The 17,082-nt window shown below is 41.2% G+C and overlaps 1 protein-coding gene across 1 annotated transcript in view; it reads left to right on the forward strand.

Moving 5' to 3' along the window:
- LOC117346204 (vomeronasal type-2 receptor 116-like) overlaps positions 1–16,108 on the forward strand; it is a 75,395-nt gene extending 59,287 nt beyond the window's left edge. Inside the window, exons 4-6 of the mRNA XM_033915605.1 lie at positions 1,101–1,227; positions 10,663–11,545; positions 16,060–16,108. Of these exons, the coding sequence (XP_033771496.1) occupies positions 1,101–1,227; positions 10,663–11,545; positions 16,060–16,108 (1,059 nt within the window). The remainder of the gene's footprint in view (positions 1–1,100; positions 1,228–10,662; positions 11,546–16,059) is intronic.
- The last annotated feature ends 974 nt before the right edge of the window (positions 16,109–17,082 follow it).

Below are 17,082 nucleotides of genomic sequence, written 5' to 3' on the forward strand. Positions count from 1 at the left end.
AAAAATGAAGATACTGGGTGTAACTCTGGATCAATGCCTAACCATGAAAGACCAGGTGGACTCCTTAATCAGAAAGGGTTTTTTCCACTCTTTGAAAACTTAGATCCATAAAATCATATTTTGATATGTCAGCATTCAGAATCCTTGTAAAATCCCTCGTACTAAGTCAACTTGATTACTGTAACATCGCCTATTTAGCAATTTTCCAAAAGAATATGCAATGTTTACAATTAATGCCAAATGCAGCGGTCAGACTAATCTTCGGGATAAAGAAATGTGATCACGTGACACCTTACTACTGGCAGTTGTACTGGCTGCCCATGGAAGCACGCATAAAGTTTAAGTTCGCCTGCCTCTGCTTTAAAGTACTATACGGACTAGCCTCTAAATACATAACTGACCTTTTCTCCCTCTCAGCCAACAGACACAAGAGAAGCTCACATTCGACCTTCGTTAGAGGTTGTAAACTGAAACAAACACCATCAACACCTTCTCTCACATCAGGCAGCATTATGGGGTAAAGATCTAAAACAATTGCTCTTGCCCACTACTTATGAGGAATTCAGGAAGCGCCTAAAAACATATCTGTTCCTGAAATATCTAGACAGTTGATCCATACATCTCTTTCTCCTCAATAACGGTTCTCTTGACCTATTAACCACTTTCTTTCACCTCTTTTAAGTTCAATCAATTTGTACCTTCTTTTAATCTTGTGTAAACCGCATAGAACTTCACGGTCCTGCGGTATATAAACTGTTATTATTATTATTAGACTGACATGGACATGTGGTCTTTTAACTGTCTTCAGTTTCTTATTTTTTTATGTTTCTGTCCTAAACAACTCTCCACAGAAATGGCTTGTTTTTAACTAGTTAAATATAACTTCCTATAATGAATGTGTTCTAGGAATAAACTATCAGTCAGTAAAATATTGCTACATTTGATTGATCCTTCTTTAAACAGATCTCTAAAGGGCAATTTGTAATATCTGAAGAAAGATCTGAATAGCTCCATAAATTGACAGAAAAGTAATGTTACATTTTAAAAATGACAGTCCACTGTCTCTTGAAGATAAAATTTGTTTCTTTCTCAACCTTCAGACACCTCCAGAATCCAGATGCAGTCAGAGCTGTGCTCCTGGCCACAGGAAATTAACTAAAGAAGGAAAGCCTGTCTGCTGCTATGACTGTATTCCCTGTCCAAGTGGAGAAATCTCCAATGAAACTGGTGAGTGATGTGTAGCCCATGAGGTTCATGCTGGCAGGTTATTTAGAATGATGTCTGTTCTTTGAGATTTAGAAGAAACCAATAAAACATATACTGGAAAAAAAATACCAGTGGACCATCCTGTCTAGCATTTTGGCCCAGATTCTATGAAAGACGCCTTAAGTTAGCCACCTAGATGATCTAGGCACCTGACTTAATTCTTTAGAAAGCTAATTGGTTTCAATAATAAACAATTAGCACCATTTTCAAGTAAGTGCCTACTCTAAGGCACCTACCAGGGAACCAATCATGGGTGTGTTTTAGAGAGTTGCGCGGGGAGAGAAATCCCACCCATCCCCACCCGTCCCCGCCAAAGTCCCATCCGTCCCCATGAGGACTCCCACCCATCCCCGCGAGGAATCCCTCCATCCCCGCGAGGAATCCCCTCCGTCCCCGCCCGTCCCCGCGAGGAATCCCCTACGTCCCCGCCCGTCCCTATAAACTACAGAAATAGTTATTTCATTTAATTATGCTACTGAATTAAAGGCTTTGGTAGAAACCCATTTAAAAATAAGCAAAAAGACTTTATTAATTTGGAAATATTAATTGGGAAGAATACATACTTTGTAAACTGGTTTCTACCAGAGCCTCTAATGTTTATAAATTTTTATCAACACATCTAATATACTACTTTATCCTGAAACAAAAAAAAAAAAGAATTTTTTTCCTACCTTTGTTGCCTGGTTTCTGCTTTCTTCATGTTCTCATTCAATTCCTTCCATCCATTGTCTCTCTTCTCTCTGTGTCTTCCATTTGCTCTGTTACTGTGCCTCTCCCTTTCTCCCCCCTCCCAAATTGGTCTGGCACCCATCTTCTTCCCTCCGCTCCCCCCATAGTCTAGCATCTCTGTCTTCTTCCCTGCCAGCGTCTTCTCCCCACTCTTTCTTCCCCATTTCCTTTCAGCATCCTTCTCCCCCCTCATCTTCCCCATGTCCTGTCAGGCAGCATCCTTCTCCCCCCTCTGCCTTCCCCATGTCCTTTCAGTGTCCTTCACCCCCCTGTCTTCCCCATGTCTTTTCAGCGTCCTTCTCCCTCCTCTGTCTTCCCCATGTGCTTTCAGCATCCTTCCCCCTCCCGATCTCCCCATGTCCTTTCAGCGTCCTTCTCCACCCCTTTGTCTTCCCAAGTGCTTTCAGCGGCCTTCTCCCCCCTCAGTTTTACACATTTCCCTTAAGCATCTTTTCTTCTCCACTCCACCTTTCCTTCCTTTCTCCCTCCCTGCCCCTTACCTTTGTGGCGCTTCCCCACCCGACCGACAACAGAACAGGCCCGGTCGGACAAATCTCCCTGTCCGCCGCAAATCTAAATTCTTACAGCAGCTGGAGTATTGAAGCTGCTGTAAGAGGTAATTTAGATTTGCGGCTATCGGGCAGGGAGGTTTGTCGGCCGGGCCTGTTGTTGGTCGATCGGGGGACCTGACCCGCTGTGCACATTCCCCGGGGCGGACCGCCCCCCCCTCTTTCATACGCCATTGCCTTCTCCCTACCTGCCCTGCCGCACACAGCCAACCGGAAGTCTTCCCGATGTCAGCGCTGACGTCTGAGGAAGGGAGGGCTTTGCTTAAGCCCTCCCTCCGACGTCAGCGCTGACATCGGGAAGACTTCCGGTCAGCTGTGTGCTGCGGCAGGGCAGGTAAGGAGAAGGAGACTACCCTCGCGGTTCGAATCGTGCATTGCGATCCAACCCCGCAGGAACCCTGCGACCCTCGGAGGCATCCCCACGGGATCCCCGCAACCCTAGGGGGCGTCCCCACGGGATCCCCGTGACCCTAGGGGGTGTCCCCAAGGGATCCCCGTGACCCAAAGGGGGAACCCACGGGATCCCCGTGGGTCCCGCAGGATTCCCGTCATCCCTGTTCCCGTGCAGCTCTCTAGTGTGTTTGGCATACAGGCTTCTGTTTTGGACATGGGTGCCTAAATTTGGCACCAGTATTTAGACTAAGAGAATCCTAGAATAAATAGTGTCACCTAAGCTTAGGATGCTTACTAGCTCTTAAGTCCACTTTAGGCACCGCTAGGCATAAATCTATAAATGATGTCTAACTTAATATTGACATATGCTATGTATTGTGTTTCTCAGTGCCTATGGTATAGGTGCTATTAATAGAATGGGGGCCTTTATCTTCTACAATGGTCAGTTTTGATTATTTAGAAGAACCCAGTAGATCTTAATAGAAATGTCCACCCTTTATTGGTCAAATTCAGAAATATATAGTGGAGAAGCAGCCTAGTGGTTAGTATAGAAGCCTGAGAACCTAGAGAAGTGGATTAATTCCCACTACAGCTCCTTGTGACTCTAGACAAGTCACTTAACTCTCCATTGCCCCAAGTCCAAAATACATATGTGTATATAATATGTATACTACTTTGATTTTAACTACAAAAAGGTGGTATATTAAGTCCTGTTTCCTACCCCTACTTGAGTCTACTTGCATTGATGCTCCTGATAGTATTCTGCGTAAATGTTTTGAAAATTCTGTTCAAAATATATGAATGTTCTGCACACAATATTTCAAAATTCTGTAAAGTTTATTGGTAGTGTTTTTTGTGAAGGCCTGAAAATCCATTCTTTACTTTTTCTTTCTCAGGTTCCAATCTCCTGAGTTCTTTCTTTCACTCCAAATGCAGTTCTATCTCCCTCTAAATCTTACCCCTATCTCACTTGCACCCTAAATCCCATCTTTGGCTCCCATGGTCTGGTATCTCCCTCTCCTTCTCTTCAATGGCTATGAATCTCTTCTTTCCATCCCTTCTCCTTAATGATCTTGGTCACTCTCTCTTCCTCTCTGTACCATACCACCATCCCCACTTGCAGGTCTAGCATCCATGTCCCCTCATCCTACCCACCACCTCTCTTGCTTGTTACCTCAATCTCTTTCTTACTATCCATGGCCTGGTATCTCTCCCTTTCTCTATGGTAAAGCATTGATTCCTTCTTACCCTTTTCCTCCTCCTTGCAGATCTAGAATTCATGCCCCTTCCTCCCCACCACTTGCAGTGCAGCATCCATGTTCCCTTTTCTCCTGCAGGCCTAGCATCCATATTCCCTTAAGAACATAAGAATTGCCACTGCTGGGTAAGACCAGTGGTCCATCGTGCCCAGGAGTCTGCTCCTGCTTTGGCCTTTAGGTCAAAGACCAGTGCCCTAACTGAGTCTAGCCTTACCTGTGTATGTTCTGGTTCAGCAGGAACTTGTCTAACTTAGTCTTGAATCCCTGAAGGGTGTTTTCCCCTATAACAGACTCTGGAAGAGTATTCCAGTTTTCTACCACTCTCTGGGTGATGAAGAACTTCCTTACATTTATAAGGAATCTATCCCCTTTCCAACTTTAGAGAGTGCCCTCTCGTTCTCTCTACCTTGGAGAGGGTGAGCAACCTGTCTTTATCTACTAAGTCTATTCCCTTTATTATCTTGAAGGTTTTGATCATGTCCCCTCTCAGTCTCCTATTTTCAAGGGGGAAGAGGCCCATTTTCTGTAATCTCTCACTGTACGGCAACTCCTCCAGCCCCTTAACCATTTTAGTCGCTCTTCTCGGGACCCTTTCGAGTAGTATTATGTCCTTCTTCATGTACGGCGACCAGTGATGGATGCAGTATTCCAGATGGGGGCATACCATGGCTCTGTACAGCGGCATGATAACCTCCGATCTGTTTGTGATCCCCTTCATAATCATTCCTAGCATTCGGTTCACCATTTTCACCGCCGCCACACATTGCGCAGACGGCTTCATCAACATGTCGACCAGTACTCCCAAGTCTCTTTCCCGGGAGGTCTCTCCAAGTACTGCATCGGACATCCTGTATTTGTGTATAACATTTTTGTTACCGACATGAATCATCTTATACTTATTCATGTTAAATCTCATTTGCCATGTCGCAACCCATTTCTTGAGCATGTTAATGTCATGTTGCAGGTCTTCACAATCCTTCTGTGTCTTCACTTCTCTGAATAACTTTGTATCATCTGCAAATTTAATCACTTCACCCATCCTACCAATTTCCAAGTCGTTTATAAATATGTTGAAGAGCATGGGTCCTTGCACCGAATCTTGCAGCACTACACTTGTGATGCTTTTCCAGTTTGAGTATTGTCCATTTACCCCCACTCTCTTGTTTCCTATCCTCCAGCCAGTTTTTAATCCATGTGAGTATTTCAGCTCGATTCCATGGCTCACAATTTTTTGAAGTAGTCATTCATGAGGGACCTTGTCGAATGCCGTCTGAAAATCTAGATATACAATACCAACTTGGACACCTTTCTCTATCTGCCTGTTTACTCCCTCGAAGAAGTGCAGCAAGTTTGTCAAGCAAGATCTTCCTTTGCTGAAGCCACGCTGGCTGGTCCTCATCAGATTGTGTCCATCAAGGTGATCGGTGACTCACCAGTCTGTAGTTTCCCGGATCTCCTCATGAACCTTTCTTGAAGATTGGCATAACATTCATCACTTTCCAGTCTTCCGAAATCCTTCCTGATTTGATCAAGAGTTTGGCTATTAGTTGAAGTAGTTCAGTTAAAGCCCCTTTCAGTTCCATGATTAACCTCAGATGGATTCCATCCAGTCCCGGGGATCTATCATTTTTAAGCTGATCAATATGCCTGCATACCTCTTCTAGACTGACTGTAAACCCTGTCAGTTTCCTGTCTTTGTTTCCTACGTATATCCTGTTGGCTTCCGGTATGTTGTGTACTGTATATCCTCCGGTAAATCCAGTCGCAAAAAATGTTTTCAGTTTGTCGGCGATGGCTTTGTCCTCCTTTAGCACTCCCTTTTTTCCATGGTCATCCAATGGTCCCACCGCTTTCTTTGCGGGACATTTCCCCTTAATATATCAAAAAAACGGCTTGAAGTTTTTTGCCTTCTTGGCTATTTTTCCTTGTAGTCTCTTTTGGCCCCTCTTACCACCTTATGGCACCTACTTTGATGTCTGTGCTTTTTCCAGTTTTCATCTGTTTTTGACCTTTTCCATTCCTTTCCATTCCTTAAACAAAGTCTTCTTGTTTCTGATCACTTCCTTCACAGTGAGCATGCCGGTTCCTTGTTCTTTTTCCTCTTGGATCCCTTGTTGATACGTGGTATATATAGATTTTTGCACCTCAGTGACTGTGTCCTTAAAAAGGGACCATGCTTGCTCTAGCATTATTAGAGTGTTCAATCTTTTTTAAATCTTCTTCCCCAGCATGAGTCTCATCCCTTCATAATTCCCTTTTCTGAAGCTCAGTGCCATGGCCATTGTTCTGGATCAATGTTTTACCCCTGTGTCCAGGTTGAAATGGATCATATTGAGATCACTGCTTCCCAGAGTCCCTTCTACTTCTACACCTTGCTGTCAGTCCTCGTAGTCCATTTAGAATTAAGTTCAGAATTGCATTTCCTCTCGTATTTTCCTTGACAAGTTGTTCCAAGAAGCAATCGCCTACAGCATCTAGGAACTTGGTCTCCCTACTGCAGCCAGAGGTGCCTAAGTTCCAGTCTATCCCTGGATAATTGAAGTCACCCATGATAACTGTGTTTCCTCCCTTGCAGTTGCGCTTCATCTCGTCCGTCATTTCTCCATCAATTTCTTCAGACTGCCCTGGGGGTTGGTAGTAGAAGCCAATCTTTATTTCTGTTACATTTGTTCCCGGAATTTTGGCCAATAGAGACTATCTTATTTTTCATTTCCGGCGTGTTCTCTCTGATAGACTCAAGTCCATTTTTGACGTATAGGGTAATACCTTTTTGACCTACTCTGTCTCTGCGGTATAACTTGCATCCTGATAGCACAGTGCCCCAGACATTTTCCTCATTCTACCATGTTTCTGTGATACCATTGATGTCAAGGTTATCATTTTGTTCCATAGCTTCCAATTCCCCATCTTATTCCTTAGGCTCCTTGCGTTCGTGTACATACACTTGAGTGTGTGGCCTGTTACTTTCTTGCATTTCCTTCTCTCTTGTGGCACTTTCAATCTGTCAGGATTTTGGTCTTGCCTATGATCCGGTGAGTATCCCCTACTATATCCCTGCATGTTATCCTCTGGGTATACCGGTTTCCGAACCATCAACTCTTGGTCAACTATCGGCTTTCCTCTTTTTCTTAGTTTAAACATTTCTCAATGTCTCTCATGATGTTGCTTGCAAGTAGCCTCGTTCCATCTCTGCTGAGGTGGAGTCCATTCTTCCTGAATAGCTTTCTCTTCCCCTGAACGTTGTCCAGTTGCACATGAAGTGGAATCCTTCTTCCTCACTTCAGTGCCTTATCCATGCGTTGACTGCTTTCAGCTCTGTCTGCCTCTTCTCATTGACCTGGGTACTGGCAGGATTTCTGAGAACACTTCCCTCGGCATTCTGGTCTTCAGCTTCCCTCCTAGCATCTGGAACTGGTCCTTCAGTCTTTCCCTGCTGTAGTTCCTGTTGCTCATGTTGTTTGTCCCCACATGGATCATCACTGTGTTAGCTTCCTCTTCCATGCTGTTGATAATCCTGTCGATGCGGCTCACTATATCTTCTACCTTGGCTCCTGATAGGCAGGTCACCAGCCAATCCTGTCTTCCTCCTGCTATGTGGCTGTTGACTTGGCTGATGATGGTGTCCCCCATGATGATTGCTGTCCTCTCTATCTTCTCTTGCCTCTCTAGCCACAGGTCCATGTCCCTGGTGTATGGCCATCTCTCCAGCCGTAGGTTCATGTTCTCTGTGCACTTCCATCTTCCCTCATCTTCCCAGAATCTGACGTTGGCTTGCACCAGACTCATTTTCCTTGTGGTTGTCCTCCAGGTGATCCTCACTCACTGTAGGTGTATCAAGTTTCAAGTTTAAGTTTAATAATAATTTGTTATCCCGCCTTTTCAAATTACAAAGCGGCTAATAAAAATAATTAAAAAACAAACAAACAGAAAACGGAGAAATACAGACATATTCAAAATTAATTATATAAATAAAGACAAGTAGAAAATATGCACAAGACAGACATACAAGAGAGGAAAGAGGGAAGGAACTACAATAATCAAAGAAAAATAGTAAAGGATAAAAAAACAAAAGGTAGGGGGTATGTTTACTAAATTGTTAAGAATGCCAAGGAAATGCCTAAGAAGAAATGGTAAAATATAATATATCTGTCCTAGAAAAGACAATTAGACTGTAGGTGTATCTTGTCAGCTCCACTGTTGGTGATTTTCCATGGCCTCCCTGTATGCCTGTTCAATGAATTTCTCTAACTCCCTGACTTCTTCCTCAAAGGTTTCCTCTGTCATGAAGTTTTCTGCCTCTCTGTCTTCCTCTTCCACTGCTTGAAGTGCTTCTAGTTCTAGTATTCTGCCCTCCAGGAGTCTGATTTGCTTCTTCAGGCCCTCCATTTCCTTGCATCGAGTGCATATATAAGACCACTTCCCAGAAGGGAGGTAGTCATACATATGGCAAATGGTGCAGGAAACTGGGTAGCTCAACATCCTGCTTGCCAGTCTGTAATCTGAAGTGGCTTCTCCTTGTGTAGGAATCTGTGTAGCATCCTTGGTATTACTGTGAAGTCCTTTTCTTGATTTTAAACCTGCTACCCCTGTTGCTTGTGTGTGTCCTCTGTGTCTGCTGTGATTGCCCTCTGCTACTATTGTGTTTGTTTATCTACTGCTTGTCTGTCCTCTTGCTCTTGTGATACTTGCCTGTGTAGGTGTCCTTCCCTACTGTTTCTTCTTTGCTCATTCCTTCTTAAGGCCCGTCGCAAAGGGGGCTCTTGCTAGGGTGAGTGCTTTTAATGCTCACCTTCGATGCACGCCAAACAGCTGAGCAATGTTGGCCCCTCCTCTTCTAAGGGGAAGCTCCAGTGGATGATGCTGGGGGTGGGCAGAGCTACCTTTCACCAATGCCCCTTGTTCTGTCCTGCCTTCTCTTGCTCCTTCTTCCCCTTTCCTGTTCTCTTCTCTGCTTTTCTCTCCTTCTGCTTTGCACTCCTTCTCCTATCTGTATGAATTGTGCTTACATAGGCATTTTAGGCTGTTTAACACATTTTCTATTACAGGTCATACCTACAATGGCATTCAACAATCTAAAGTGCCTACATAAGTGTGATTTTGGCAACAATATTTTAGGGGAGAGGATGGGAAAAGAAATGTGGACCAAAGGAAATGTTGAAGAGAGGGACAAGACAATGGAATAGAGGGAGTGGAGAGAGAGAGAGAGAGAGAGAGACTCTGGACCGGGGGGTTGGGGGGGAGACTCACACACACACACCTCCTGGACTAAAGAGGAAAAGAAATAGAAAAAGAAATAAATTGGAATGGAAAACTAAAGGAAGGTGGGGAGAGAGTGAAAGAGATAAAGAGACTCTAGATAAAGGAGGGAGAGAGAAATAAAAGATGCTGGACTATGGGGGGATGTTAAGGGGTACAGGAGGAAGGTAGGAATGAAAGTAGAGCAATAACCAAGGAGTGATAGAGGAAGATTCTAGTCTAAGGAGGGAAAGAGAAAAAGACAAAGAGAGAGAAAAGAGATGAGGGGGATTGGTATGCAGGAGGAAGGTAGGAGAGAAAATAGATATGAGGAGAGACAGAGAGTGGATGCTGGACATGGAGGGAGCACAAAGACAGTGACACAGAGGGTTGATATTGAATACAAGGAGACACAATACGGAGAGGGAGGATTGGGGCAGAAATAGAGTGTAGTAGCTAAATAGAAGAGATAGGGATTCAGAGGAAAGATGGATAATGGACAGTGAGAAAAGAAAGGTCAAAAGTACAGTAGACTCTGAAGAGAGTTAAGAAAAACAGAAGACACTGGGACCAAATTAATGCTTAGACAACAAAGGAAGAAAAATAGGTTTTTGTGTTTTGTTTCTGAATTTGTCAATTTTCAGCTTTGGGAATATCTTCCATTTCAAAAAATTGGCAGTATTTCAAATTCACTAGGGTGCCTCATTGCTCTACTGGAATATCTGTGTGACCAGTCTAGTAAGAATGTTGGCCCACTCCTACATCACAATGACTGGTTTTAGTATATTTTTCATATAGAATTTTTTTTTCCAAAAATGGTTCAAAATGATAGGCACACTGAAGACAAACACATCTAGGAAATGGACATTTTCAAAAAATGAAGATATGGGTTTTTTAAAAAATTTGAAAATGGTTATTCTTTCTTCTGGATTTTTTGAGTTTTCCCAAAATGTCCAAAATCGGATTTATACATCACATTGAAAATGAGCCTCCACATCAAAATAAAATACTATTTGTGCTTCACATATTGGTGACCTGCTGTAAAATCACCCATGAAGATATATCAGACTTAAAAAAATGAAGCTCAACTCTACATTCTAGCATATCCAACATATCAGAGAAAAACATTGTTAAATTTTGAAAAATCAATATTTAGATACTCTCCTACACTGATATCAATTTTGAGATAACAAAATATTCTTTCTTCTTAGATATGGACAACTGTATGAAATGCCCAGAGGACAAATGGCCTAATGAAAAGAGAGATGTCTGTGTCCCAAAATTTATAAGCTTTTTATCCCATGAAGAACCTTTGGGAATCATTTTGACACTGATCAGCATTTTCTTCATTCTCATCACTGCTGTCCTTCTGGGAATCTTCATAAAGTACCATGACACTCCCATTGTAAGATCCAACAACCGGAACCTAAGCTATATTCTCTTAGTCTCTCTCATGCTCTGCTTCCTTTGTTCATTGATATTCATAGGCCATCCTGATGAAGTGACTTGCGTTTTCCGACAGACTGCCTTTGGAATAATTTTCTCCATCTCTCTCTCCACTGTCTTGGCAAAAACAATCACTGTGGTCATGGCTTTCCAGGCCACCAAGCCTGGAAGCAAGCTTCGGAAATGGATGGGTTCCAGGGTCTCATACTCTATAATCTTTTCCTGTTCCCTTCTACAAGTTCTCATATGCCTTGTCTGGTTGGGTACCGCTACTCCATTCCCACATCAAAACATTCATTCAGAAATTGGAACAATATTAATTGAATGCAATGAAGGGTCAGCAATTGCATTTTACTGTGTTCTGGGTTACCTGGGATTTCTGGCTGGAATCAGCTTCATTGTAGCTTTCCTAGCAAGAAATCTACCTGGCAGTTTTAATGAGGCCAAGCATATTACCTTCAGCATGCTGATGTTCTGCAGTGTCTGGGTGTCTTTCATCCCAACATACCTGAGCACCAGGGGAAAGTATATGGTAGCAGTGGAGATATTTGCTATTCTGGCCTCTAGTTCTGGAATTCTGGGATGTATCTTTATCCCGAAATGCCACATTATTCTGTTGAGGCCTGACAGAAACAACAGGAAATACATAATAACAAAATAAATTGACAAACTTCCTTGAGTGGGAAAGAAAGCAAGAATAACATTATCTCCAAAGTCTGCATGTTCTACATTACATTGATCCAATATTCAAAGCTAGCTGTACATTCAGTGGACTCAAGAGGAATGAGCAAGGATAGACTGGGAAATTATCCTGATAGTGGTATTAAAGCACTCTCTAAATAGCTTATATTTTTAGTTTTAATGCATGGGGCTAGCATGGTGGCAAAAAAATATGTAAATGTGATCTTTACATTCTGTACTGTATATTAAACATGCCTAAATGTTGAATCATATTGTATTCAAATGAATTTGCAAAATATTTGGCTACTACAATAAATTCTTATAACAGTAGACTCTCAACTTCTTTGTTCATCTCCTGGTCTTCACCAATTCTTTTTAGTGCTTTTTTCCTTTGCAAGGATCAATCCTCTTTTAAAGCCATCCATCCAATGAGTTTACATGTTTTACTGGCACTTAACATCTTATAATTGACATTAAGAACATAAGAATAGCCTTACTCGGTCAGATCAATGTGCCATCTAGCCCAGTATCCCGTGTTCATGGAGATCAATCCAAGTCATAAGTACCTGGCAGAAACCCAAATAGTAGCCTACTGCTGCCTACAATTGAGATGGCGTTTATAGAATCTGCCCTTCTGTGTTTATTTATTAGATGTCTCTGTGGCACATTGTCAAAAGGCTTTGCTAATATCTAAATTCACCATATCTAGTGCATTTCCTCTATCCAATTGTCAGGTCACCCAGTCAAAAAAATTGATCAGATTTGTCTGACAGTCATTGTTTGTATAAAGTTATTAACGTATGTAAACTGCCTAGAACTTTGCGGTAGGACAGTATATAAATAAATTATTATTATTATTATTATTATTATTGAGATCATTGGTGGTGAGGGGCAGGCGTCTAGAGAATGACACATCTCAACATCTGAACCAGCTCAATGTGAAAATGCAAGGCATTGGAAATACAGTCTTATCTCTTCAACAAGCAGTGTTTGCATTTGAAAATAAGCTAGAACTCTTCAACTCCGACATTGAAACAGGTCATTTACTACACTTTGAAAAACTGGGAGAGTTTAAAGATGCATGCACAGCAAGTGATCTTCAGCAGCTAGTGGGCTTCACATCTAATCTCCTGCAGTCATTCAAAAGCGCGCTTTGAAGAATTTCGTGAGCGCGCTTGTCTTTTTAAGTTCATCACCCATCCACATGAGTGTGCAGTGGACAGCGCTGACCTGAGTTACATCCCTGGTGTCTCCGTCAGAGATTTTGAGCTCCAAGCTGATGATCTGAAGGCCTCAGACATGTGGGTGAATAAGTTCAAGTCACTGAATGAAGACTTGGAAAGACTTGCATGACAGCAAGCAGAGTTGGCGAGCAAACACAAGTGGGGCAAAATGAAAAATCTTCAACCCGCAGACCAGCTGATTGTCAAAACTTGGAATGCGCTTCCCATCACATACCACACACTGCGGAGTGTGAGTATTGCTGTACTGACAATGTTTGGCTCTATGTACGTGAGCAGTCTTTCTCACATCTAAAGAACATTAAGACCAACCTACGATCATATTTAATGGATGGAAGTCTCAACACCTGCATGACACTTAACCTTACCACGTATCAACCAGACTACAAAGCCATCAGCAAAACCATGCAGCACCAGAAGTCGCATTAATGGTAAGAATTAATTTATTCATCACTGGTTAGCAACAGCATAACAACGTTATTATAAAGAATTCAGAGACTTATTGTACTTTAAAAGTGTTGGTCTTATATAAAATGCACACATTTACTTGTATTTAGTTTTAAACATATTGTATGGCTCTCACGGAATTACATTTTAAAATGTCGTGTTTATGGCTCTCTCAGCCAAAAAGGTTCCTGACCCCTGAGTTAAAGGGTACACAATATAGTATTAATAATTGGATTCGATAATTGTGATAACAGAGAATAACTGATAGGTGTTGAAACTACAATTATCTGAAAGAAAAGAGGGGTAAAAAAAAAATCATAATGGAGAGTCACATCATGTTTGTAGATAGTCTCTTCCTGAAGTGGGGTGGCAATATGTAAGGAGTTCCATTGGAAGGCTTCCCTAAAGAGAAGAGTTTTAAGTTCAGTTCTGAACTTATCTAGAGTTGTTTGTTGACAGATCAAAAGCAGAAGTGAGTTCCAGAGTTTAGGTCCCTGAACAGCAAAAAATCATATGTCAAATATGTTTAAAGATCAACTCTTGATAGTTGATTTTGATTGCTAGGTCTAAGCCAGGGGTAGGCAATTCCGGTCCTCGAGAGCCGGAGCCAGGTCAGGTTTTCAGGATATCCACAATGAATATGTATGAGATGGATTTGCATACACTGCCTCCTTGAGATGCAAATCTATCTCATACAAATAATTATAGACAAAATAAATGATGTTGATGATTAGTATTATTACACCTATCGCCAAGCATTCAATATTTCTCCTTCATTTTAATGAAGGCAGAGCTTCTGTAAGGTTACATTGTTTTTTTATATAAATAACCTACAAGGACCACAAGTTCAGTATTTTTTGTGTTCATACTGAAATCTATTCTCCCATAACTAAAAGGTATAAAAGAGTTGGTTTACCAAAATCTGTATATTATCCTTCATCAAAAATTAAATACAGTCACAGAGAAAATATTTTATTGGATAGGCTATTTTACATCTTGAAAGATGGGAGGTTACCTGGTTCTGATTTTTTAAAATGCTTTTCAGTGTCCCATTGAAGTCCTTTCACGAAGCCGCGGTAGCGGCTTTAACGCGTGCAACTTTTAATCATGCGCTACCCCTGCGCTAGCCAGAAAACTGCTGCCTGCTCAAAAAGAGGCGGTAGCGGCTAGCGTGGCTGGCAGTTTAGCACACGATATTACGCACGTTAAACCTCTACCATGCCTTCATAAAAGGAGCCCTAAATGCCCTTACTGCAGAGATGGAGACATCATAATTGGAGGAATCATAACTTTTAGGAGTTTAAAAATAACTAAGCCTGTATCCTTTACACAATAGCCTCTAATTGTTACACAGAGAGGATAAGTAGCTCATCTCTTATTCAAGACATAATTGTGAATTTCATTTTTGATGGTTACAAATGAGAAAAAGAAATATAAAATGACCCCCTGAAACTGATCTGTATATACAGTCAAAGAGATATGAAGTAGAGAATGACCCGGTGACAAAATTCATCACCGTTCCCGTCCCCGCGGATAACCGCGGGAAACCATCTTCATGTCATTCTTTAAGGAAAGAGGGAAGAATCGGAGTATGAATGGCCACAACTACTGACCCGCAAGCTTTGCTTTGAAGAATGCTGGTGTAGAAGGACTGAGGTTGAAATAGACACTAGAAAATGACATGGGATTATTTCCTGCAGTTATCCGCGGGGACGGGAACGGTGATGAATTTTGTCACCGTGTCATTCTCTAATATGAAGGTATGGTAGGCAAATTCATAACACTTTTCTCCATAGAGTTTATTCATTAGGCATTTTTTAATTTTCTTGATCAAAGAAACATTGATAGCAGCAGATAAAGACCACGAATAGGCCATTTTACTAAGGTGCAGAAGCCTTTTTAGCCCATGCTAAATGCTAACACATGCAAACATGTCCATTATATCCTATGGATGTGTTGGCACACGTTAGCATTTAGCAAGTGCTAAAACAGCTACCGTACCTGAGTAAAAGGACCTACAAGTTCATCCTGAATTCCCATTCATGTCTATTTTCAGTGTAATTAAGGGGTCATATCCTTCACAACTCTCTGAAATTAAGGCCATGTTGTATTTGTTTAAAGCATATTTGAATACTGCAGTATTTTAATTCCTATCAACCCAGGTGTTTAATCCCAATATTAAAACAATTTATCGATTATCTATTGTGTCTCCAACTTTCTTCTTTATCTGATAAACCCTTTACTTTATGATTTTCATTATTTGGAAAACGCTATTTTTTTCTTGTTTGAAGCTTGATACATATTTGAAAGTTGCATAAAATTGTCCTTATAACTTTCTTCTTCAACTTTCGGCTGTTTATTAAGATTTTTCATTATACATGTTGTACTGACATTGCTAGAAGCATGTTTACAACAAGAAATACCCACTGCCAGAATTTAAAGTATTCTTGTAGAAGGAAGTTTTTAATTCCCTGTGAAACACAACTGATATGACTGCATTCTTGTCTACCAATCCTCTCTTTCAATCAGGTTTTATTATTATCACTGGAACCTGGCTTTCATTCATAGGACGATTCAATTCTTAGAAATTTATATTCTATAGGAAACAACATTTTACATTTGCCTGTGTTAAATGTGGAGGTTTGAAAATAATCGTATAATCGTTTTTTACTGTTCAAATTGTTTTATTGGTTTTAGAGATAAAAATACAATGTTATACCAACAATATTTGTGCTCCCAAAAAGGAGGCACATAATAACAATGAGCATTAACACAGGTATAGTGCATCTGAAAGAAACAAAATTCCGAAGCCAATAGATGCATTTTTAGAAAAGGTAAATAAAAGAGCCAGGGTGACAAGTACGGTTATAGGCATGTTATACAAATCAGAATTATTAATATTAATATGAGATATAAAAGCATGAAAGAAAATTAGACAAGTCGCGGTATAAGTAAGCGAACAATTAGAGTCATCAATCAGATTCCATAGAATAAGATTAGTAGTAAGAGGAATGTCAAGGATCAGATTTGCAATAGTCCAACAATAAAGACCAAGTTTTTGTATAAGCAGACAGGGAATTATGTCTTTTAGCAATACTACATTCATATTTCATAAATAAAGAAATCGAGTTCCACCATTAATTGACATGCAATTTAGTGGTAACCTTCCATTGTTGGAGATTTAAGGAGAGTGCAGCAAATAGCATTGCAATCAGTAAGCGTTCATGGTGAATGGGTAATGCAGAAGCAAGTGATACAGAACCAGTGAGTAATATATCCAAGGAGAAAGGGTCTTCAATATGAATAATATGGGTGATAATAGACCAGACATCAGAAGGTATGCATCCAACTTGCGCTTGAAACCCAGAACAGAAGTCTCCGCCACAACCTCCTCCGGAAGAGCATTCCAAGTGCCCACCACTCACTGTGCAAAACAGAACTTCCCTACATTTGTTCTGAACCTGCTGCCACTCAGTTTCAGACTATGACCTCTTGTCCGTTTCACATCCGAAAATGTTAGTAATGCTGCTTCCTGGTCTATTTTATCAAATCCTTTTAATATTTTAAAAGTCTCAATCAAATCCCCTCGCAGTCTTCTCTTCTCGAGGGTGAACAAATTTTCCATACCTTTGACTAGTTTCGTGGCTCGCCTCTGCACCCTCTCCAGCAGAGTTATATCCTTCTTAAGTTATGGAAACCAGTGTTGGACACAGTATTCCAAATGCGGTCTGACCATTGCTCTGTAAAGTGGCATTATGACCTCTCCCGATCTACTTGTGATCCCCTTCTTAATCATGCCTAACATCCTGTTTGCTT

Source organism: Geotrypetes seraphini, chromosome 12 (assembly GCF_902459505.1).
Source record: "Geotrypetes seraphini chromosome 12, aGeoSer1.1, whole genome shotgun sequence".
In the NCBI taxonomy this organism is placed as follows: domain Eukaryota; kingdom Metazoa; phylum Chordata; class Amphibia; order Gymnophiona; family Dermophiidae; genus Geotrypetes; species Geotrypetes seraphini.